This window comes from Ursus maritimus, unplaced genomic scaffold, assembly GCF_017311325.1.
Source record: "Ursus maritimus isolate PB19 unplaced genomic scaffold, ASM1731132v1 scaffold_28, whole genome shotgun sequence".
Classification (NCBI taxonomy): Eukaryota; Metazoa; Chordata; class Mammalia; order Carnivora; family Ursidae; genus Ursus; species Ursus maritimus.
The window spans coordinates 26,434,735-26,457,560 of record NW_024425341.1 but is presented as its reverse complement, the minus strand read 5'-3'; the positions used below and the strand labels follow the sequence as shown (position 1 = coordinate 26,457,560).

The window sequence follows — 22,826 nt, the reverse complement described above, 5'->3', positions numbered from 1 at the left end:
GCACCCCCTTCCCGTAACACGTCTGCATCAGAGTCCTTCATGGTGTTGTGGGAAGTATTCAGGAATAAAGTGCTAATCCTAAAAACACATTTTTAATTTTTTCTTAAAAACTTAAATAAATTGAGCTTTTCCTTTTAAAATATCTTTTTGTAAGAGAGACTAATTGCTGATGCAAGAGTGAACTTAAATAGGAAAATGAGTAAAAGTGGACATTTGGCCAGCAGGAGAAGGTAATATATAATCCTTGATCTCTTTTTGGAAAATGTGTGGATAAAGAGCTAAGTTGAACAGGCAGCCATTGATGAATTGATGTATAACTGAAAACCATCATCAGGAACTATTACAGCAGAGATTGTGGCACCTTTGGGGAGAGGAGGTAAAATGCCATCCAGCTGGTACTTTGACAAGGACATACAGCTCAGGGACTCTGATAGAGATGCCAGAGGAGGTCAGCCTGGAATCATTTGTCAGTGATTGTGTTTGAGGGCTTCATTGTGCTTTGTTTCGTTTGGTGTAGAAGTGACCACATTTTGTATCTGAGGTTTGCTTTGGTTTATGTTTCTGATGAGGCATCCCATCTGCTGAGTTTTCTCTCCCAACATCTTGTGTATTTGATAGAATTGATAGCACATGTGTGCTTTCAAGATCTATATCAACCTCAAGTAATTTTAAAGGATAGGTCACTGTGTTAGTTTTCTACGGTCGCCATAACCATAACATCAGTGGCATAAGAACCAGAAGTCCAAAATGCAGGTGTGGACAGGCTCTGAGGGGATCCCCAGCTTGTGTTGCCGCAGTCCTGGCGTCCCTTGGCTGGTGACCACCTCACTCCAGTCTCTGCCTCCACCATCACACGGCCTTCTCCCTGCTGGTCTCCCTGTGGCTTCTCCTCTGCCGTTGGAGTTAGGGCCCGCATGGTTAATCCAGGATGATTTTATCTCAAGGTCCTAAACTTAATTCCATCACCGAAGGTCCTGTTTCCAAATCAGGTTATGTTCAGGATTAGTTCTGGTCCAAGATGGCGACATAGGAAGACCCTGAATTCACCACTTCCAGGGACACTCCAAATCCAGCGCTATTACCTGAGCACTTCCTCCTGAAGAAGAACTGAGGGTTGACTGAATAGCTTCTGCACAACAGAGCTAGAGACCACGCGGAGAGTAAACAGAGGAGGACATGGCGGTGGAAGGGCCCCCATCCCTGGTGCTGTGAACTACAGCTGGGAGAGAGAGAGCGCTGAGGGACCTTGAGCACATGCGTCTTTCTGCCCTGGGTCACAGAAAAAAGCCACAGTTGAAAAGATCAACTAGCTTATAAAAGAGACATCCTTAAAATTGTACCAAACTGTGGGGAGCTGCTGAAACTCTCTGGGTCTGTGGCTGGTGAGCCTCACGGCTTACGTTCTCCTCCCCCTTGATAGTGTGGGTGGGACCAGGGTCCAGGTGTCCTGACCAGCCTGCCGCCTCACTGAGCCAGGTCCCTGAGCCCACACCAGCCCCAGCCGCCCCAGTGAGGTGGCCCCAGCACCGTGCTCACTGCAGCTCCTGCTGTCTCACCAACATGAGACCCTCACCACATCGACTTCCTGTGCCTTGCTCGGCTGCTCCAGAGCCTCCCAGCCACCCCACCAGGGCATCCCCTGCACTGAGCACCTGGCACATCCTGGCTTGCACCCACTGCACTGTCCGCTGTCTTGTCAGGATGCCCCCTGTATGGACAGCCCAGGGACCCCCAGCTCGCCCCCACTTCAGCTATAGCAGTCCTGCCAGTGCACACTGTGCACAGCCTGGAGCACCCTGGTGGCCCCCCGCCTCAGTGTCCTGCCAGGGTGCCCCCTGCACGAGAGCCCAGAGACTGCATCCATGTATGCTCGCTTCCCCTCATGTACTGTCCTGTCGTGGTGCCCACACTGGGGAGGCCACTGTAGCGCCAGCTGTCCTGCCAGAGTACTGTCTGCATGGGGAGCTCAGGGCTGTCCGCCCACTCCCACTGTAGCGCTGGCCATCCCACAGGGCAGCCCGGCACAGAGAGCGCCACGACCCCCAGCCTCCAGCAGCCACAGCTCCGTCCAGCCAGCCTGAGTCACCCGGCACGCACGATACCACTCCCTCAGGTTTAGGACAAGTAGCTGTTGTGCCCGATTCCTAGAAACAAACACAGAAGTTGAGCAGAAGGGGTCGACAGAGGAGTATGGTCGAGAAGAACGAGACAGAACCTCAGTGAGGAACGACCTGACACAGAGGTAAGCAGTGAGCCTGAGGAAGAGCTGAACGGTCGTACAGGTTCTCCGTCGGTTGGAGGGGAAGGGTCGGTGAACTCAGACCTTCAGCGGAGGCAGGAAATACAAAAAGAGCTGGTCGGAGCTGAAGAATACAGCAACAGAAATGAAAACTATGCCAGAGAGGATCCACAGCAGACAGGAGGATGCAGAAGAGCAAGTCAGGGGTCAGGGAGATGGGGGGGGGTGGAAGGCACCCAAGCTGAGCAGCGAGAAGAGGAAATGACTTCTGAAGCGGAGGATGGGGCGAGGCGTGTCTTGGACACGTGCAGCAGACAAACGCTCCCGCTAGAGGAAGGAGCAGAGGTAGAGAAAAGGGCACATGACCTCTCTGAGGACCCATAAGGTGGCGTGCACAGGAACCGGGGTGAGCACTTAGACACGCTCTGAAAGGCCACTCATCCACCCGTCACATCTGCTCCCACTCAGTGTGCGAGGTCCTGCCTTCGAGCAGTCTGGGGGTGGGGGGTGCTGCGGCTTCCCTTCCTCAGCAAAATCCAAGGAAGGAGAAAAGATACATATTATCTTGGATGTTATGAAGAAATAAACTGGCGATTCGGAAGAGGTGGGGAGCTGGTGAGAGCAGGTGCAGCGCCACACTGACGGGCTTTCTGTCGGAGTGCGTGGCATTGCCACGTGGTGGGAGCCCCAGGGGGCTTTATACAAGTGGGCACACACTGCAGGGCGTTAGGGACACTGCGCGTCCCTGCCTGGTGGGAGCTCATCGGTGAAGAGACACACTCACCGTAGGATCCCCCGCAGGACTGGGGATCATCCTGAGATGTTGCCCCCGGATGATATCCCGTGTGGGACTTACCTCAGGACAGTCGGAGGTGGTAAGGGGGCCACACGTGGGTGGAGAGGGGGATGACGTGAGGATTGTGGTAAATAAAGCACACCTCACCTAGGCTTCACCATCTTACGGTGTTGGGGGCATTGAGTGCGTGCACCCCGTGTGCAGCTGTCACCACACCCTCCTCGCCGCTCACCCTGCAGCACTGACGCTCTGTCCCCGTGAACGGACTCCATGCTTTTTCCCAGCTCTGGCTCCCTCCGCCCTGCTTTCTGGCTCCACGAGGTCCCTCGATCCTCAGAAGCACACGGACTTTGTCCTTTTATGACTACTTACTTCTCTCGTACGATGCCCTCCTGGTTCCCCCACGTTCTAGCGTGTGCCGGGATTTCCTTCTGTTCTGAGCTGAATGAGGCCCCGTTGTGTGTATGGACCACGTTCTGTTGTGCTCGTCCACCCCTGTGTACAGACACGAGTGGCTCTCACCTGCCAGCTGCTGGGAGCGTGGGTGTGCAGACGTCTTGTGGAGACTCTGCTTTCAGTTCTTTTAAGTACCCACCCAGAAGTAGGACTGCTGGATCAGGTGGGGGTTCCGTGCTTACTTTCTGTAGCAATTGCTGCAAATACGTGTTTTCTGAAGAGGCTGCCCTTCTTCGTTGCCACCAGCACAAGGGCTCCTGTATCCTCGCCAACACTTGTTATTTTCGGGGTTCTTTATGGTAGCCGTCCTACGAGGTAGGGGCTGACTGCTCGCTGTGGTTTGCATTTGCGTGTCCCTCGTGACGCGTGATGATGAGCATCTTGTCATGTGCTTGTTGGCCACCAGTGCATCTTCCTTGGAGGCATGTTTGTTCATTCTGCTCATTTTTAATCCAGTTGTTTGGTTTTGTTGTTGAAGTTTCCACTGACTTTTAAATCCGGGTTGGTGATGTTAATCTCGCTCGTGAAACCAGAGGTGATAAATAAGACCATTTCCTATGAAACGCAGTCAGTCAGTGGCTTATGTGCACGTGAAATGGAACAATGCTGCAGCATCCAACACTGCTGAATTCATGGTTTTGAATGTTGAATTTTAATTTTGGAAACATTTATTTTTCTTACCAACTTTTATATATATATGTGTTTTGCCTGACAGTATAAAAACCACTGAAGATCTACTTTGTGAAAATGGCAACTAAGTTTCCTTAGAGTGGGTATTTTCTCTTGATTTTCCACATAGACCCAGGTGGGGCATGCCTGGTGTGGCCCCGGGGCCTGAGTCCGATGAGCGCCTTCACTGCCCACATGGCCAAGTGGGTGGACTCCATGTTCTGTGTATGCTAGTGTGGAGAGCCCCAGGGGCCACAGTCGCACCGTCTGTGATAAGCCTGCTGGAAGGATGCGGCTCCTACAGCCGGTCCTGCCGCGTGTCCATGGGAATAAAATGGGACTGCTCTCCCTGTGGGTGCAGAGAATCAGAGGGCCTATCTCTGGGGCAGGGTCTGGGGTGCCGCCCAGATCTGTGTCCTCCACCCCCTTGTCCTGCAGGCTCTGTTGTCTGGGTGGCATGGTCGGTAGAGAACAGCAGCTGTCTGCTCTTCCTTGGCATGCTCATGACCCTAGTTAGGAAAAGCTGAGCTTCTGTGTTCAGGATCTGAATCAATGACAGCCGACTCGTGCAAGATCGAGTGTGACACCCAGGGACCAGTGTCCACAAGTTGGTGTTCTGTGGCGCCCGCTACCGAATGGGAAGCTTTGCATGTTTTTATCAAGGCACTTGTGCTTGTCCTGATGATTTACAACTGTTGTCAGTGTGTTTTGAGTCTGTTGTGAACGTGATAAATAGATTCCCTTGACACATGCAGCTGTGGTCGTGAAACGTGAGCGCTGGTGAGCGGACGAGCCATCACAGCTTTCTTGTCAAGTGTGCTGGGAAACAGCAGCGTTTGCCCTCGGCCTGAGCATCTGGCCTGGACCTCTGCCAGCCAGCTCGTCGTCTCTCCACGGAGCCTCTCCCTGATTCCAGACCAAAACCCACCCAGTGTCAGTGTGTTGAAAATAAAAATTGTGTGCACCTTTACCTTTGATGGGGTGGGCTGTTGTATACAGTTATTTTTTTTAACTATAAATTACCTTTTAAAGAAAATGTGTTCAAGTTGTTGAGTTACTGCCTTAAATTGTTTCCTTATTTTAGCCAAAAAAAAAAAAAAAAGGAAGAAAGAAAAAGAAAAATTGAGAAAGCTTTTAATTAGATGTATTTAAATGGAAAGCGAACATTTTCCCTCACCTGGCTTCAGTTAAGTGCCTTAACAGTTAGCCTTGTTTTGTCGATGGCTTCATGAGAAAGCGTTCCTGTGCAGTGGTGGTTTTGGTTAAGTCTGTGAGCCTGGAGGGGATGAAGGAAATGTTGGACCAGGAATTAGCACGTCACGAGTCCATGTTGGGTGTCCTGTTCTCTGACCTCTCTCCAAAGTGTTTGTAGTATTGTTTGTAACGTCTGTGTTATAGTGAAGTCTCTGAAGCCTGAGCCTCCCTTGGTGGCGTGTACCTGGGAGAGTCTGAAACATGTTTCACCCTTCCTGGTCTGACATCCTCAAAAGAACCAGGATAAATTTCAGATTTGTGACAGCAAGCAACGGGTGAGACTTAGCCTCGTAACCTCAGACCTCTGATATGCTGCTTTGAAAGTTACTGGTTGCTTTCAGAATTCAACACGATTTTTCTTTTGGTCTCCAGAATTGCAAACCAATATTATCTCTTTTTTATAAAAGAAAAGCCAAGTGAAGATCTCCCTGTAAAAGTATTTAATAAAATGTGTCTTTATTTCAGTATCTTAAATAGTGACGATGAAGAAATATTCAGTAATGAAGAGCAGGAATACACATCCAAAAAGAGGAAAAAGGATCATTTTAGAAATGATACAAATACTCAATGTAAGATCATTTTTATTAATAATTTTATGATATTTTGCTTGTTTAATATATTGATATACTAAATTGTTTTGACAATGCTATCTCAAGAAATAAAGGACGATACATGAATGACAGCTCTGTATCCAGTGTTGCCCACTGACTTGGTTTGCAGCTTCACCATTTAGTTAGTAAGATTTGCAAAAACAAAAGATAGCAAAACCCACAAAGCAGCTCGTGCATCTGGAATGACTGAAAAATGGTCGTGAGTTCAGTTACCAGTTTACTCCCAAGCAAAGAGGCCAGGTGGCAAGGTGTCTTGACTTTGGACTCGGCCAGAGCAGGACTAGGAGCTGAGGGAAGCACACAGGCCGGGTAGGGAGCCCCCGGGCGGTGGCTCACCTATGGGACAGGCCCCACTCCGCCCTGCAGCACAAGCAGGAGTCACTGGCAGCTGTCTTAGGGGATTCAGTCTACTGGAAAAGATGGGGTCCTGTGGAGAATAGAGTCATCACGGTCCTTGAAGTTTTGGTACTGAGTTACACGAAAAAGACAATAGAAGAAGAAGAATTGTTAGGGTACACAAGTAATGACTAATCACATTTTTATACTCATTTATGTTTTGATATTACTGCAGTTGTTCATAGAGCTAGTTTTCTTCTAAGTTGCGAAGATGTGATGCTGTCTTGAGTCATTTTTCATATAAGGATGTTTCAGCACCTCTTAAACTGATGTCAGGAAACAAAGCAGTTCTGTTGACATTTAACCAAGTAATAGCATCTCTTATCTATATGATAAGTCAAATAATTTTGTTAGCATGTACAACTGTTGAAGTTCCATAAAAATCTTCATTTTAAATGATCTGCCAGATTTTAAAAACAAAGTTAATTTTTATTCTAGGTTTTTATCGTGAGAAATGGATCTATGTCCATAAAGAAAGCACGAGAGAAGTAAGTATTCTATCATACATTAAGATTGTATTTGGTGGTGTTCTATTGAATACGTAATGTCATATTAAATAAATTCTTTCTCTTGCAGTATGAAATCTCTGGCTCATTCTAGCAGATGAAAACCTAGGATCTTTGAAGTGGTGATTCGTGTGTGCATGTGTGTGCACACACGTGTGTGTACATGTGTGCACACGCATGTCCGGTGTGTGGTTAGTGCCCCTGCTACAAATCTGAGTCAGCCAGAGGGCTGGTTCAGAGCAAGGATGGATCCTTAGACGGTTTGACGTTTTCTCCCTGCCTCTCCCCAAAGCTGCTGGCGTGAGCCCCTGGTGCTGCTGGCATGTGTGTCCTTGCTCTCGTGGGCTATGGGTGGTGAGAACATTTAGAACCAGTGTGACTCTGTGGTGAAGTCCGAACCTGTCCAGAACAGTGGGAGCCCTTCCCGATCCCGTCTTTTGCCAAGTTGGCTGCACTTTTCTCGGAGCCATGGACCGTTCACTTCAACTCTGCTTCCTTCTTCTCTGCTCAGTGACCAGGAACGCTTCCTTCCTTTTGCAGCCTGAGGAACTCTTCCTTTGCCTTATTTTGCAGCAGTAGGGAGCGTAGTTTAGGAAGGAGTTGTTTAGCATAGGTGGAAGTTAGATGTTCCGGAAGTGTTAATAATGGATTGATGATATGGCCCCGCTCCCCAGAAGATTAGGGGCTAACTTCTGAGCCCAAAGACTGATTTGGCCTAGTTGGTGGTGATTAGGACTGCTGTGGGTTTGAGATTGCTCAAACACACACACTAAATGAGACCCATCAGAGGAGCTCTTGGAAGAATCTGACTGGCTGGAGCTTATGACAGACTATTTAATACTTCATCTGCTCTGTGTTACCACACTGATTACAGAGCAGAGTCCCATTTGGGATAGCATAAGCAGCAAAGGGAAATTTCTCGTGAGTCTGCAGATGTGTTGCATGGGCCCTGGGGCAGGGATACAGCCACGCTCGGGAGGATCTGGGCTCCCTGCACTCAGCGGCATCTCTGGGCTGAGCACCTGATACAGACCAGGTATCACTGCTGCTAGCCGCATGGCCCACTGTGGTGCCCCATAGTCTCTGAGGTTCCACGTGTGGTTCCAGGCCCCCCAAACACAGATAGGCTTGCGTGGCCCAAGCAAGTGTTTTGTAGTCTGTGAATCAGATTTAATTCCCCAAAAAAGAAGAGGCTGCTGTGGCATGGGTGGCTGCCTGAAAAGGAGTCTATGTCTATACCCAGCATTTAGAGTTCTGTTCATTGAGAAGAAAAGGGAATTAAAGTAGAAATGTCAGCAGTGATTGACTTCAGATTATATTCTATAATTAACCTTTGCTTCCTGCGCAGCTCCCAGGAGAATAGTTTGCATGTAGTAGATATCCATTAATAATGTGTATTGTCTTAAAAACATGTGTTTTGTTGGTTTGTGCACACATTAGGACTGTTCTTGGGATTTGGGCACAAAACTAAATCAACCTTCATGGGGTATCTTCGGTCTGAGGCTCAGGTGTGCACTCCAGCTGCTGCGTCAGCTCCTGTCCTGCCATCCGTTAGAGAGGCGAGGGGGAATCTGTCACCTCATGTTTCTAGGATTATCACCAGCTTGTCTAACCCCACAACTATGACTTGAAAATCTCTATATACTCTCAGGATTTCAAATGCAGAAGATTGATTTTGAAATGACTTCTGACACCCAGTATACAATCCTGTGCAAACTAGTGTAGACTGTAGGGCCCATCATAAAGGACACACAGCTGAAATAGATGGCAGGGTTTTCAGGGCCGAAAACACATCCCATGAGTTCATCTGTTCCCTTGGGTTCTGGGTCCTGTGGGTCTGACGACCAGCCCCTAGGTGTCACTGCCAGGCGTCCACTGCTCCCCACCTGGAAACCACATGTAGTCACCCCCAGTCCTGGGCCTTGGTCCAGTAAGCGGGGCGCCCTCCAGACCTGCGGGGCACGGGGCTCCCTGCAGAGGGCTTGGGCGTTTCTACGTGTGTCTGTAGCAGACACATCTTCACAGTAGCTGGGCAGATGGTTTGTGTATCTGTAGGTGCTTAGCCCAGAACGCAACCCATTGTGACTTCAGTTCCCCAGCTTGTGCCGACAAGAGAAATCAACAAAATATTTAATAAGTATTTGTCTTTGTCGTTGTATCAGTAGTGGTGTAAGAATGGCAGAGGATAGTGTCTTGATTATATGTGACATATTTAGCATTGCTGTTTTACTCCACACTAATCTAAACATGGTATAAATCATTAAAACAAATGCCCTTTGCCAAAATTTAAAAAAAAATTGCACAGATTACCTCACATTAAGTGTTACTTTATTTTGACTAATTGACTGCTTACGGATTTCAACTGTTTTGTGTCTGTTTTTCCAGAGGCACGGCTACTGTACTTTGGGAGAGGCTTTCAATCGCTTAGACTTCTCAAGTGCAATTCAGGATATTCGAAGGTTCACTTACGTGGTCAAAGTAAGTCTTCTGTTTCAAAAGCCATTTCGAGGACACTTGATGGACTGGTTTTAAAGGTGACAAGTGTACATATTTAAGACACTTCTGGCGTTGGTGCTAAGTTGTGCTTGTGTGATAGCAGAGCACAAGGAGTGAGCTCAGGAGGAAACAGAAATAGTGGGGGTTTCTCCCACCCTGGTGCCCCTTGTTTCTCGCGCTTTCTCCCAGGGCCGCCTCATGTTTTCGGTTTCATCCAGCCATGCGCACAGGTGCATTGCCGTGGGAGACCCAGAGGGAAAGCACGACGATTTCACGTGCGTTTTCTACTCCGTGTCCCTCACAAGCAGGAGCTCTGCTTCACAGGCAAGCAGCGAGCTGGTAGGAAAAGGGGAATTGATACAGAGTAGATCTCCACAGAAGCCTTGATTGCATTGATGATCTGTTTGTAGAGGAAATTTTTATCTTGGATCAAAAAGAATATATATATCCTGTGTCATGTGTATTATAGGCAAAACGTAAACGATGGTTCGTGATGTTGTTATTTTCGGGTTTTAATAGGTCTGTGAGACATTAGAAATAGTTTCCTTGTAACGGCTTTTAGGAAATTAAAAGTGTTAGTGGCAGGACAGAAATATTGGGGGTTAAATCACTTTGCACCTGAGGTAATAGTACCTGTTTGGTTTGGCCCCAGTCAGAGTTTGCCACTGAGTTGCATGTGACCAGTGCGAGGGGGCCCCCTCTGCTGCCACGTGCTTCCCACGAGTCCTGCGCTCTGGGGCCCTGTGGGGTGTATTCTGATGCGCGCCGTGGCCAGCGGGGCATGTCCGTCACTCACCTCTTCTCTGGGTGAGGCACTGCGATTGGACTCCACCAGTTCAGAGTGTCGAGAGTCCAGTGGCCAGGAAGCTGCGTCAGTTCAGTAACTATTTCTCCCGGACGCCCTCTTAGAGTTCAGGACGGCCTGAGTTGTGTCCTAGCCGCTCTTGAGCACCTGCACGCAGAGGGAGAAGAACTTCGTTGCTGGGGTGGAGCTGGGAGCTCCGCAAGGGCACGAGCACTCTATGCTCTGTCTAGGAGCATCGTGGGCCAGAGTCCATCCGTCCTTCCCGTCGTCCACACCTCCTCACAGTTTGTTCGTTCCATCTGCATGCCACACTCGTACTTGCTGAAGAGCCTTTCCTCATACGTCTTTCATCTTTTTGAAAATGAAAATACCTGCTTTAGCCTCATCCCAGCAGTAGTAGCTGTGAAACCGTATGTTTGCTCTGTTGGATGTTTTCTAATACATAAAAATGCGTAAGTATGAAGTTAAAATGTACCATGTGTATTGCCGACTGAAACGCTCTTGTGCCCTCCTGGAAGTACCGCATGTCTCTGTATCGTCCTGCGGAAATGGTGTGCAAGGAACCTGGTGACCGGGGAGGTGCTGAGGCCATGTGTACGAGGCTTGACCGGCTCAGTCACTGCCCAGCGGGAATCCTCACCTCTTACCCCTCACCCCTGCCCCTTCGCACGCCCTTCAAAGGCCAGGAGTGTTGCCTTTGAAAGACCCACTTGCTATGTCCGCCTTCTGCTGAAAGCACGGGGAGGCAGAAAGCAGCCCTCCGCAATGCCCTGCATCAGTACACGTGCCGCTGTAGGCACACGCTGTGGGGTCTCAGCCCCCTGTCCTCCCTGTGGCACCTTCTGTGCCCATGCCGGCTCTCCCCAAGTTTCGTTCTGTGTTTTCACCTCTGGATTTGCTTGGGAACCCCCTGGGGCCCACTCCACTCGCTGCCACCTTCTCCACGGAGATGCGGTGCCTCCGCGTGCTTAGGACTCCGCGTGCTTGGGTGCGAGGCGCTTTCCTTGTTACCCAGGAGGGCGTGTGCTCTGGAGAGGGGTTCTCTGGCGCAAGCATGTGTAGCATGTGCTCCTTGGCCTCATTGACGGCAGACAGCTTTGTCCGCAGGAGCTGTTGCTTGGGATTTTTGTGCTGCTTTCCATGTTTATAGCAGCTCTTCCTACATCAGCAACTAAGAGGATTCTTGTGCAGTTCTTCCCATAATTAATGCTGAGCTGTCTGCACTCATTTATGCTGGAACACATATAAACAGGATTTGAGGCACCATGGTGTTTGAAATCCTTGATAGTTTCCTTATGTTTCTAAAGGCATTCAGTGGTGGTTTCCCTGAGGATTTGTATGAAAGAAATTAAGAATATGTACTTTTCAATATTTTCAATATTCTGTATGAGATCCTCTTATTCCCCTAAAGTTAGCAGTTTTAAACTGAGACTAATCAATAATTATTGCATGTTTTCTGAATAAAAATTAGTATTAGTTTAGCATCCAATTACAGATTGTCTCAGTTGCTGAGGTAAAGATAAGTAGTTTGGAGTGGAGGTGTTGTCTTTGTTCTCACCGTGTTAGTGAAAGTTTGATGTCTTCTAAAAACAGAAATCCAAACTCAGTTGTCTCCTCCACAATCGTCTGTGTAACATGATAAGCCATTCTTGGGATTATCTGTTAATATTTGCAACATTTTCATATCTAGGTTACTTTAATAATTTTTCACAATTTTCATCTGATTTTGAGGAATAAACGTTGTTTTTCCAAGCTGCACTCACTCCACTTTTTAAAGGAGAAGAGAAAATTAATTTTAGGTGCTGTGTTCTTCAAGTGCCTGCAGCTGACTTAGAATCGGGGCGGAGCTGTTGCGTCACTTCTGCACCTGCGAGCTGATGGGAACCGTGGGGAAGCCTGAGAGCGGGGAGTGACTGCACAGGAGAACCCGGGGAGGGCGACGGCAGCCTGTCCCGCTCCTCCTGTGCTGGGGCAGGTTCCTGAATTCGTGCAAGTGGTCAGGTGCGTGTGCTCACGTCGGGCACCTGGGAGCTGAGTCCAGACACCAGAGCTTGCTCGGCACTAACATGGACACCTGCACTGGCCCACTGCACGCACGCACCGTGTCATTGTCCTTCTTCACCAGTGCCCACTTGCTTTTCAGAAACGTGCTGCCATGTATTAGCTTCAGGCTAACTGGTCATCATGGTATCAGACTGCTCTTAACACCTATCTCTAATTCAAAACCAGCTTCTCTGTTTTAATACTTCATGAAAATTGTCCAGGCCACTTACTAAAAAGCCTTAGCATAATTTATTGAACTATTAAATTTACTTCCAGAAAATCAATGCAAACTGAAATATTTATACTCAGTAGTAATTGTTCTCTTATCAACTGTTTGCAGTTATTACTTCATAAAATGCTCTGAGAAATTTCCTTATTGATAAAGAAAAAAAAGACAAGTCAAATTACCGCTGAGATTTGACCCTTGGTGAGTGAAAAGTTTGTTTTTTAAGATTTTATCCATTCATTTGACAGAGAGAGCGTGCGTGCGTGCCCAAGGAGGGCTAGCAGGAGAGGGAGAAGCAGACCCCCACTGAACAGGGAACCTGACATAGGTCTCGATCCTGGGACCCTGGCTGGGATCACTACCCCAGCCAAAGACAGCTGCCCAAGCGCCTGAGCCACTCAGGCACCCGAGTGAACAGTTCTTAATATCTGATGCATAATTCAGCTCACATTTCATTTATCCCATTTACAAGTCATGTATAAGTCAATTAAATGGCATTTTTGGTCAGTTTTATGAGCTTACTTTCATTAGAATAAAGACAGATTTGGTGGAATTTAGAAGATTTTACTTAAGAAAATGAACCACACACTTGGAAACATAGCAAACCAGCACTTTCAGATAATCTTCTATGCCAGATTCCAGCTGCACTTCACCATAAATACTTGTCCTCTCTGTGAGTGAAGCCACATTAAGGGGGACGGGCACAGGCCATTGCAGGCCTGGTGGCACCTGGGCACCGCCTCTCTCCTGTGTGGGCGACCTGTGTGCCGGTCTGGTCATCTGGAGCGTGAGGACTCAGCCTGCTTTGCTCCCTGCAGAGTCCCAGCACCCAGTGCGAGGCCACCTCCATCACGGTGGAGTGAGGGCACACGGTCAGACAGCTGGCAGCCTAGGACCGCGGCAGGTACAGACTCAGGGCCAGCTAACACAGAACTGGTCCCTCCTTGCTGGGCACTCAGGTTGTGTCTCTCCTGTGGGTGTAACCTTCATCCACCTCCTATGTGCTGCGGGGTCGCAGGCCCTCCCTGCAGCACTAGGAGAACAGACCGTGCTGCCCCCAGGACAGACGGTGGCTTCTGGGGACCAGGATGACGTCGTGGATGGCAGGGCAGTGCACTGGTGGCAGGAGCAGCCATGGGTTGAAGGGCTGTGTGTGTTTTTTCAGGATGTTTGTAAAAGCAGCAGCTGTTGAAATTTGCAAACATGTTAGATTTGCTGTGTTTCCTAAAGTAGGGACTCCTTGGGGAAAATCCCCTCAGAAGCGTAAAGGTACTCACTCTCTTCTTCTTCCACGTATTGACTCGCTGATTGGGTAGTTTTTATTGGATATACTTTGTAGTTAGAAGATAGTATCATGAAGGGAGCTGCACACCACCATGGGATGCTGTGAGCCCCCATCCCTCCCTAGGCTCCACCTCTTCCCCACCATGGCTGTGCCCCTTCTCCCCCACAGGTGGCCTCTGTTCGTTTCTCAGGTATTCTCCAGGAAATGTTCTCCTTCATAAACAACCGGGCGTGCTTATTTATATTTTTGTGGGGACACACAGAATTTTAAGTCACAGGTAGGACCATGCCTATATTCTGTGATACTGAAAACGTGGCTTGGTTTCCTTTCCAGACAAGTGCATTCCTTGCTATGTCCTGCATTTTCCCAGACACCCTCTGCTTATCTTCTAGTGGTGTCAGAGCTGGTTCTTCACTTTAATTCTCTGTGAACCTGTAATTGAAACATGTCTTCTGTATGGACAGTTTGGTTTAAACTTTATTTAAAACTCCTGATAGGAATATCTGTTTTCCTCTGTGATATGGTAAATTTAATATTTAGCTTATTCTTCCAGTTTGCATTAGCCTGTTAATTCCCAGCATAATAAGGCTGTGTCACCCAGCTTAGAAAGCTGCTCCCTCGCTCACCTGTCTGAATTCCATAGGACACTCTCGTGAGGTCAAGTATGGGGTCATGTACTGTATTCTTTCTAGTTTTATGAAACTTGAGTGCACCCTCTATGATTTAATTACAGAAGTACTTAGCAGTATTGCTAAGAAAGATTCAGCATTCTGCAGGGTTCGTCACCTGCTTGGGGAACAGGTGTGGCCGAGGATGGGACTGTTCACAGACCTCCCATCTGTAGTCTCTTTAGGCCCCCAACTCATCTTGGGCTCCTGTGAAAGGAGTTTGTTAATCCTTTAGTCATACTAAGGGATGAGCAACTATTAATTAAGTGGCTATGTTTATACATGGCTAACAAACAAAGCCATCAGGCTAGTCATCGAGAGGTGGGTCGTGGGAGATTCCTGTTCAGACAAGATGGTGTCTCACAGTACCACATGTTCCTGGGCAGCAGCATTTCACTGGAGAGGTGGGATTTTCCAGAAATGCATACGGTATTCTAAAAGAGTATTTCAGCAGCTTCCTGACTCAGAGGAAAGCTAATGGTGGAAACCAGATTTCTGTAAGGGGTGGTTGAGTAACTCGACCAGGAGGATACAGCAGGTCGGGATTGCACAGCTCTGGCCCCTGAGGAAAGATGCAATGTGAACGGGCAGGGGGATTGGACCCCCAGGTTGTCCCGAAAGGCCCACGTCTTGTCCGTGGTGCCCACATGAAAAGTTCAGAGTTTTGGAGTTTCGCTTACGTCCTTTACTGGTGGGTACTTTCTTCTGATTCCATGTAACTGCTGCATTCGAATCATCAGAATTATCATGTTTTCCTAGGAAATATTTCTATATAGTGAATCTGGTGTTGAATAGCAGTCCCTGAAAGTCTATGCTCACATGGAGCCTTAAAATGAGAAGCTGGGGTGAGGTGGAAGGAGCCTTGAGCAGAGCCCCCAGGAGCCCGAGGTGAGGGGGGGAAGGGCCTCCCCAGGAGCCCGAGGTGAGGCAGGCTGTGGTGGGTTCTGTAGATACCCGGTGGCCGCAGGGCTTGGCTTGTAGCTTCAGGAGCTGAGAGAATGCGTGTCCCACATTCCCAGCACCCAGTGCCTGGCGCGTGGCCCCAGCAGCTGTGGGAAGCTCTGGCAGGAGGCTGACGGGAACAAGGGGTGTTTTATCCGAGGGAACAGCAGCCGTGTTTTGTGTATACTCCGTCTTCCCTGAGGGCCCAAGCACAGTTGTTCACAGATGTTTTGAGGGAGGATGGTTTCAGCTCAGAAGCCTCGGGATGCTCTCCTGAGGTGTCACGTGGAAGGTGCAGTCTGCGTCCATGGTGATGGCAGGTTCATGGCCACGGCTACAGACTGATCTGATGCTGGAGAATAAGTAGCAAAATCTGCGAAAACCTTTGTTCTTGCGGAAGGGGTTCGTTGGGACCCTTGCTGACAGGTTGTGGACCGTCGGGGAGCAGAGCGCTGCACTGCCCATGGGGCGCCCTCTGGGCTTTTCCGCGGTGCGCCTATGTCATGAGATGGTTTTGAAGAAATTTAATTTTTCCTTCTGTTGGAGGAAGGTGTTTTCAGGGGGGTCATTTGTTTCTGTTTCCCCCCCTGTTATCAATCAGCTTTTCTTGTCTGTCTCATCAGCTTCCAGAAGGAAGGCCTGCCTCCCCCACCGGGGGGTCCGCCGGGGCCCCCGTGTGCTCCTGGTACCTGGAGCTGTCCCCTGTATCTTCACGTGGCTGTTGGCGTCCTGGGACCTGCTCCCCCAGACCCTCTTGGCCTTGGCTTCCTCTAGTCCTGGACATCTGTGTTCCAGTGTTATTAGCTTTGGAGGACAACCTCCTCCCTGTTTCTCAAGTATCATCTGGATCCTTTAAATAGTGGGGTCATGAAGACAAGGAGAAAGGCCTCTGTGGCTAGAATATCTCGTATGAACGTTTCTGAGCTTTCTCCTAATCTTGGTGAGAACTGTGTAGTATCCCCAGTTGACACCTGGTGCACAGGGAGGGGAAGAGGTGGGCAGTGGTCTGGGAGCCTCGCTGTCTGGGTTCGGTCTCATTTACTTACTGGGGGTCCTGGACACATTTCTGAACCTCTGAAGGCTGCTGTGGGGAGTGTGTTGGTTAAATTGTACCCTGCTCCGTGTTGGCTGCGTTGGGATGATCTCTTTAGGGTGATTGAGACAAAGGGGTCATAGCAGTAGACAGGGCCATTTATGTCCCAAGATGTAAGGGTGGGAGACAGGTGGGGAGGGGTGCCTCAGGGCACAGGAGGAGCCAGGTAGATACCACACACACCACTGCCCCAAGGATGGAGACCTTGCTCTTCTTAGTTTTCGGAACTTTCCCTTTCAAGAACAAGAGACTTTCCTAAATGTGTCCTATGACATCTTGAAATAGTGGCCTTTTGAGCTCAGTGAGACTATTGAACTAAGGTTTCCAATCCTGTTGAGCCACACCTTTGCTGGTCGCAGGTGAGGGATTGCCATGTAGGAAACCCGCTGCCCCCCAAGCACCGTGATGAGCACCTGCAGATCGGGGGGGTGCATGTTCTTCCCCAAGTGGGCAAACAGAGGGTCAAATGAGCCACCGTGGATGTGAATTGTTTGGTGACTTAGGCCAATTTTTCCTACCGCTGTTAAATATTCACCACAAATTCTGCTGAAGGTACAACTGGCTTCTTAGGGTACTCTAAAATAATTAATTTTTTGCTCGTTGTTTTACTGAATCTACAGTTCCTCTTCTTTTCAAAAAAACTAGGTATTTAGAAATGGAGAAAGTTCGTTCTTTATTATGAAATGTAGATTCTTCACGAAAAGATGTCTTCTGTGTTCCTTAGCACAAAAAAGATATATTTTTCTTAAATCTTCCTTATTGTCAATTCAAGAATCGGCTGTAGGCTACTACTCCAGGTGTTTGCTAAATCTCCCCATAAGCATGTTGGATTAAAGCATACTAACAAGGTATGTCAATTCCCCTAGAACAAGATTCATTAAAGAGGAAGGACCAAGAAATAGTGTGGGGCCTCAGGCAGATGCCTGTTTTTCTTCTTCTTTGTTTTACTTTAGTAAAGAATATATTTACTACAGTACGATAGTATCGTGAGCATGTGTGTGTCTAGCATGTGACTGGACAACTAGGACGTTCCTAACAACGTGTCAGCCGACGCGCCATCTTGTGGACATCTTCACAGCCTGATTTCCTTAGAGGTGGATGCTTTCCCGACTTTCCTGTTTCTCGTTCTGTAACCTTTGAAAGATAGTTTTATGATTTGTGTCTTTTGCTTAAAATTGTGTATTAGTAAAATCATATTGTATGTAATTTTGAGAAACTCGTATTTCACATTCGTTATTCTGAGAGATGCCTATTTTCAGTCGAAGGAAGCAATCTTCAACTAACTTGACACTTTGACCTCGATGAAATTAAATTTGACGTTGTAGCTCTGACATTTTTAAGCGATGCAGCATAAACTGATGATCATGGTAGATGGGTAGGTCCTGGTATGGGGACGCTGGGAATGTGGGCTTTTGTTCTTTAGAGGGCAGGCCAGTAGAAGCATGTCCTCCAGAAACCTGAAATGTCCCTCTCACGGGTCTGCAGGGACCCAGCCTGGCTTTAACTGTTCACACACCAGTGCTGTCAACGGGACAACCAGCATGATGAATAGACCACCGAGGGGTTCTGTAACAAGAGTAAAATCGTAAATTGTGTCACAATATAATATGAAGGAAATAGCAGCCCTTCCTTCTGCCACGTCTAGAAGTCTGAGTAAGACAAGAGTCCTTGGGATGTTAATTCCGAAGGAAAGGGGAGAAAAGGGACAAAGCAAGAAGTGGGAATTTGGACTCAGGACAAACCATCTGCCCAAGCCGAGCCCCAAATGGGAGGCTTGTTTCAAACGCAGTCTGTGTCATCGTGACACCCATTGGCCTCTGAGCAGAGGGACAGGGTCCCAGGCCCCAAAGCCATCCCAGGACACCAGCCCAGACTACAGGGGTCCAGGGTCGGGGTCACGGTTCTCCTCTGGCTCAGGACGGCTGGTTAGAATGCTCTGTATTACAGAGTTTCAGTCACATTCTTTTTTTGTTAAATGTGTAATATTGAGAAGACTTTTAAAAACCACATTATGAAATTTTACATCACTGAAGGCTCTTTGAAGGTGGCAGGTGGAGGCAACACGTGGGTGGTAAGATAGGAATGGGGAGCAGGTCTGGGCCCATCTCAGGCGTGTCCGGTTTGATGTGACTGGAGCTGTGGGCTGTGCCCCACAGTGAGTGCGACTGTGATCACTGCAGCAGAGGACGCTTATGGAAGTGTTATTAGATGGTTTTTCCCCAGAAGATCACTATGTGCTCTCCTGTCTGTAATGTCTGCAGTCTACTTGGGTTCCTTTCCTCCCTTGGGAAACCGGCAATATGAATGGGAGGGAAGGTGGAGAATTCCATGTTCAGGAAAGCAAGAGGCAGGTGTAATTACCTAAAACAGCCTCAATTGGGCAGAAAGAGTCCAGAGAAGTGAACAGGTGTGTTCCCACTTGGCCTGGCTCTGGGTTCCCTGCGAATCCTATCTGTGTGGAAGGCAGCTTTCTGGGCAGCAGCGTTGGGGTGAGGTGCCTGGGAGGCCCTGCGGAACAGGTGCAGGAGGGAGTCTGAGCAGAGGTGCATCAGGGAGCCCGTGACACTGCCACCCGGCATCTTGACGTCTCCTCAGGAGTGCAACGTGAAGGCAGATCCCAGCGGGGGTTGCAGGGAATCAGACGTGGGTCTGTACGGGCACAGGAGACACTGGTGGGGTGGTTGAGGGACCCAGGGCAAGGGATGGAGGGGCAGGGGTGGGCAGATGAGGAAGGAGAACACAGAGAGTGTGAGTGTGAAGGGGAGACAGAAGGTCACCCCAGCTGCAGAGGCCACGGGAGACGACCCCGTGGTCAGAGCACGACGAGAAAGGTGGGTCCAAGGAACGTTTAAAGACAACGTTGAAGGGAACCTGCCTGAGGTAAATATCACCTGGAACCTGCCCTTTGAAACTGTGTCCCACCCTCAGAGATGACCGAACACCATAGACAGTGACAGGCGTGGGGTCTCTGAAGAGGGCAAGCCAGCGTGGCAGCAGCAAATTAAGTAACACACGTGCTTTCCTCCTGCAGCTCCTGCAGCTAATTGCGAAATCCCAGTTAACGTCGCTGAGCGGCGTGGCGCAGAAGAATTACTTCAACATCTTGGACAAAATTGTTCAGAAGGGTAAGATCGTGACCGATGTGTCTGATAACAAGAGGATACGGGGCTTCTCTTTATTCCTCTGTATGTGTGACGCCGTCGTATCAGGACGGGCTGTTCCCACAGGAGGATGAAGAATCCCTGTGTGTCAGAGAAGTTTCACCTGTCGAGGTGGCGGGTCAGTTGCCTCAGCTGTGCGCCTCTGTAACCAGCATGGCCGTGGCGTAGTTGCCAAGGTGTCAGATGAGCCCGTGGCTTTATTCTTCAGTCTGTCTTGATCGATTACTGGCCGATTGTAAAAAGAACTTTAAATCTAACACCATGTGGGGCGCCTGGGTGGCTAAGTCTTTAAGCGTCTGCCTTCGACTCAGGGCGTCATCAGAGAGTTCTGGGATCGAGCCCCACATCAGGCTCCTCCTCTGGGAGCCTGCTTCTTCCTCTCCCACTCCCCCTGCTTGTGTTCCCTCTCTCGCTGGCTGTCTATTTCTCTGTCAAATAAATAAATAAAATCTTTAAAAAAAAATAATAAATCTAACACCATGAGTTTATGCGTGTATGTGAGTTGATGATTACAGTGTGTTAAGCTCCTTAGGATGAGTGTAAAGGGGGACAGACACTGCCAATTTAAAGCCAAATTGTAGATGCAACCAGAATCACACTATCAGGCCATATTTAATGTTCTTTTAAATTTAACTTAAAGTTTTTAATTTAAATCATACTTGCGGTGTCTCAAAAATGATGCCAGTTTGGGGTTGCAGTGAAATTAGCTCATTATTTTTACTGTGGTCAAATACACATACCCTGAGTTTACCACTTTAATTATTTTTAAGCACACAGTTCGGTCGCATTAAGCACATTCTCCACCTGCCGCCAGAATGTCCCGTGGTCCCGCACTGACCCCTGTCCCACTGAACCCTGACCCCTCCGCTCTGAGTGGAGTCATGCGGGGTCTGTCCCATCACAGCGGCTCTTTTCCCTCGACACCACGCCCCCTGGGCTCGCACATGTTGGGCCCGTGTTGGCACCCCCTCCTCTTCCGTGGCATGTCTACGCTGTGTTCATTGGTGCTGCGTGGACAGGCATGGCACTGGGTCTCTGTCACCTTCCCACAGTCTGTGTTCTTGTGCGTTCCAGTCCTCAACGACCACCAGAACCCCCGGCTCATCAAGGACCTCCTCCAGGACCTGAGCTCCACCCTCTGCATCCTCATCCGGGGCGTCGGGAAGTCGGTGCTGGTGGGAAACATCAACATCTGGATCTGCCGCCTGGAGACCATCCTCCGCTGGCAGCAGCAGCTGCAGAACCTGCAGGTCACTAAGGTACGAGACGCGCTCCGGGTCACACCGTGGGGATCTGGGGTGCAGGAAAGGAAAGACGCTGACCCCTTCCCTTGTTGGAACATTTGTTCTCAGGTGGATTTGGGTCCAAAGGCCCTGTGATGGCTTAGATTGCTTTTGGGAAGACGGTGGGGATGGTCGTCATGGAGAAGGGGACGGGTGACGAGGTGGTGTGGTGATTAGCCTTCCAGGGAAAACGAGACGTTTGGGGCTAAAACAAACGCCCATGAGTCACGGCTGCCCTGTTCTGCCAGGGACTCCCTGCAACACAGGGTCCGTGCTTGCCCCCACCCCTGCTGTCCTTCGAGGTCATGTGTGGCTCCCGGCAGAGCAAATGGGGAGAGAAGATGGTGCAGATCACGTCGCTGGTTCTGATCTGGTTTGTTTGTCCCAGGAACTAGTTTCAGCAAGAGCAGTGTTAACACCATCGGCTCAGCTCAGCGTCTCGGGTGGTATTTTGTGCCTCCCTAGGACTCTGTGAGTGAAGGAATAAATGGACTGCGTCTCTCAGTGCCTGAGAGCTGACCCATCATTCTCCAAACCACCCTCCTGGCACAGCGATGGTGCACGCTCACCCGTGTGTCCGAGGCCTCACGTGAAGGCAGCTGTTCTCAGGAGTGACTGAGGGAAGCCTTAGCTTTGGGCCATTAGCCGTAAGCATGAAGTTTACAGAATAGTGGAGTTCCCTAATTATGGCTTGAAGTTGCAATGCGTAATCCTACGTTCAGTGTCGGTGAAGCGGGTGTGGACGAGCTGTCACACGCCTCCTGCCCACCCCCTCCATCGCTGAGGGTTGTGATCAGAAGGTCTGTCTGTGAGGTGGACACGCACGCAGTGTGGAAACCTCATACAAACAGCCACACATCCAGGTCCCACTCTTCCCTCGTGGCCTATGTGGTGGTGCCACCGCACCTAGTGAGCTGGGGGCAGGCAGCCAGCAGGGCTCTCTGGTCAGCAAGGGAGCTCGAGGCTGAGAAGTGTGCTTCACCGCAGGGCAGGAGGGCAAAGACGCTGCAGAGCTGGTCCGGCATGCATGCCAGTGAGAAAAGAGCAGAGGCGGGGTCTGTCTTCCTCGCCTCGGCTGGCTAGCAGGACCGAGAAGTCACTGGCTTCCTTTAGGGTCTTCCTATTGTTGACACAGAGGGAGGGCAGTGGTGAGGATGCCCTCCTGACTGGGGCCTGGCCACACGCTCAGAGCTGGCTCTCCTGTGGCCTCATCCCCTAAGGCCCCAGCTGGGGGTGATGGTGTCACTTGCAGTCACGCTGGCTCCTCACATGCACATGTGGCCCTGTGAGCCGGTGTGGGCAGCTCCAGCAGCTGCTGCAAAACTGGGGACAGAAGGCCTTTTGGGGAAGAGAACTGTGTGGCCAGAGTGGAGGGAACCTGGATTCAAGGGGTCACTGTGTGCTGGGAGCCAAGCAGCCCGGGCAGGAGAGCTGGGACTGTGCATGTCCCAGGGTCAGGCCAGCTCGTGCGTGTGAGGGGCCTTGGTGCGCAAGTCCTGCGGCCTGAGTCTGGGGTCCAGCCCGTGGGGACAGACTCCTTGCTCTCACTGTCTGCTGGAAGGTGGCGAGAACTCCCCAAGGCAGCAACGGGTGGACACGGGACAGCCCTCGGTGGCCCCTCATGCATCAGGTCCTCTGCCCTCAGTCCCCCGGGCGTTCTAGCAGCACAAGAGCCCAGAGTGAGGACAGACATACTTCCACAGGAGTGGGGATCACTGTGGCTGCTGGGCTAGCGGGACCTCCCAAAGCCATGTTCCTTCACACATGTTGACGCAGTTACAGGGTTCGTGGTGGGAAATGGCTCAGCCAGGCAGTGGGGGGGCTGAGCTGAAGGCCCCGTGCCCCCGACGGACTGTCTGGCCGGGCTGCTCATGCCCCTTCATGTCAGAGTGGTCAC

The 22,826-nt window shown here is 49.8% G+C and overlaps 1 protein-coding gene across 5 annotated transcripts in view; it reads left to right on the top strand.

Moving 5' to 3' along the window:
* Window positions 1-22,826, top strand: part of FBXO25 (F-box protein 25) — a 58,309-nt gene that overhangs the window by 27,872 nt on the left and 7,611 nt on the right. For 4 of the 5 annotated variants that reach the window (XM_040643337.1, XM_040643340.1, XM_040643339.1 and 1 more), the window contains exons 3-7: window positions 5,880-5,983; window positions 6,860-6,909; window positions 9,313-9,405; window positions 19,517-19,610; window positions 20,721-20,905. In XM_040643337.1, the coding sequence (XP_040499271.1) occupies window positions 5,880-5,983; window positions 6,860-6,909; window positions 9,313-9,405; window positions 19,517-19,610; window positions 20,721-20,905 (526 nt within the window). Of the gene's footprint in view, window positions 1-5,879; window positions 5,984-6,859; window positions 6,910-9,312; window positions 9,406-19,516; window positions 19,611-20,720; window positions 20,906-22,826 lie in introns of those variants that run through there. The other variant, XM_040643341.1, reaches the window with a different exon arrangement.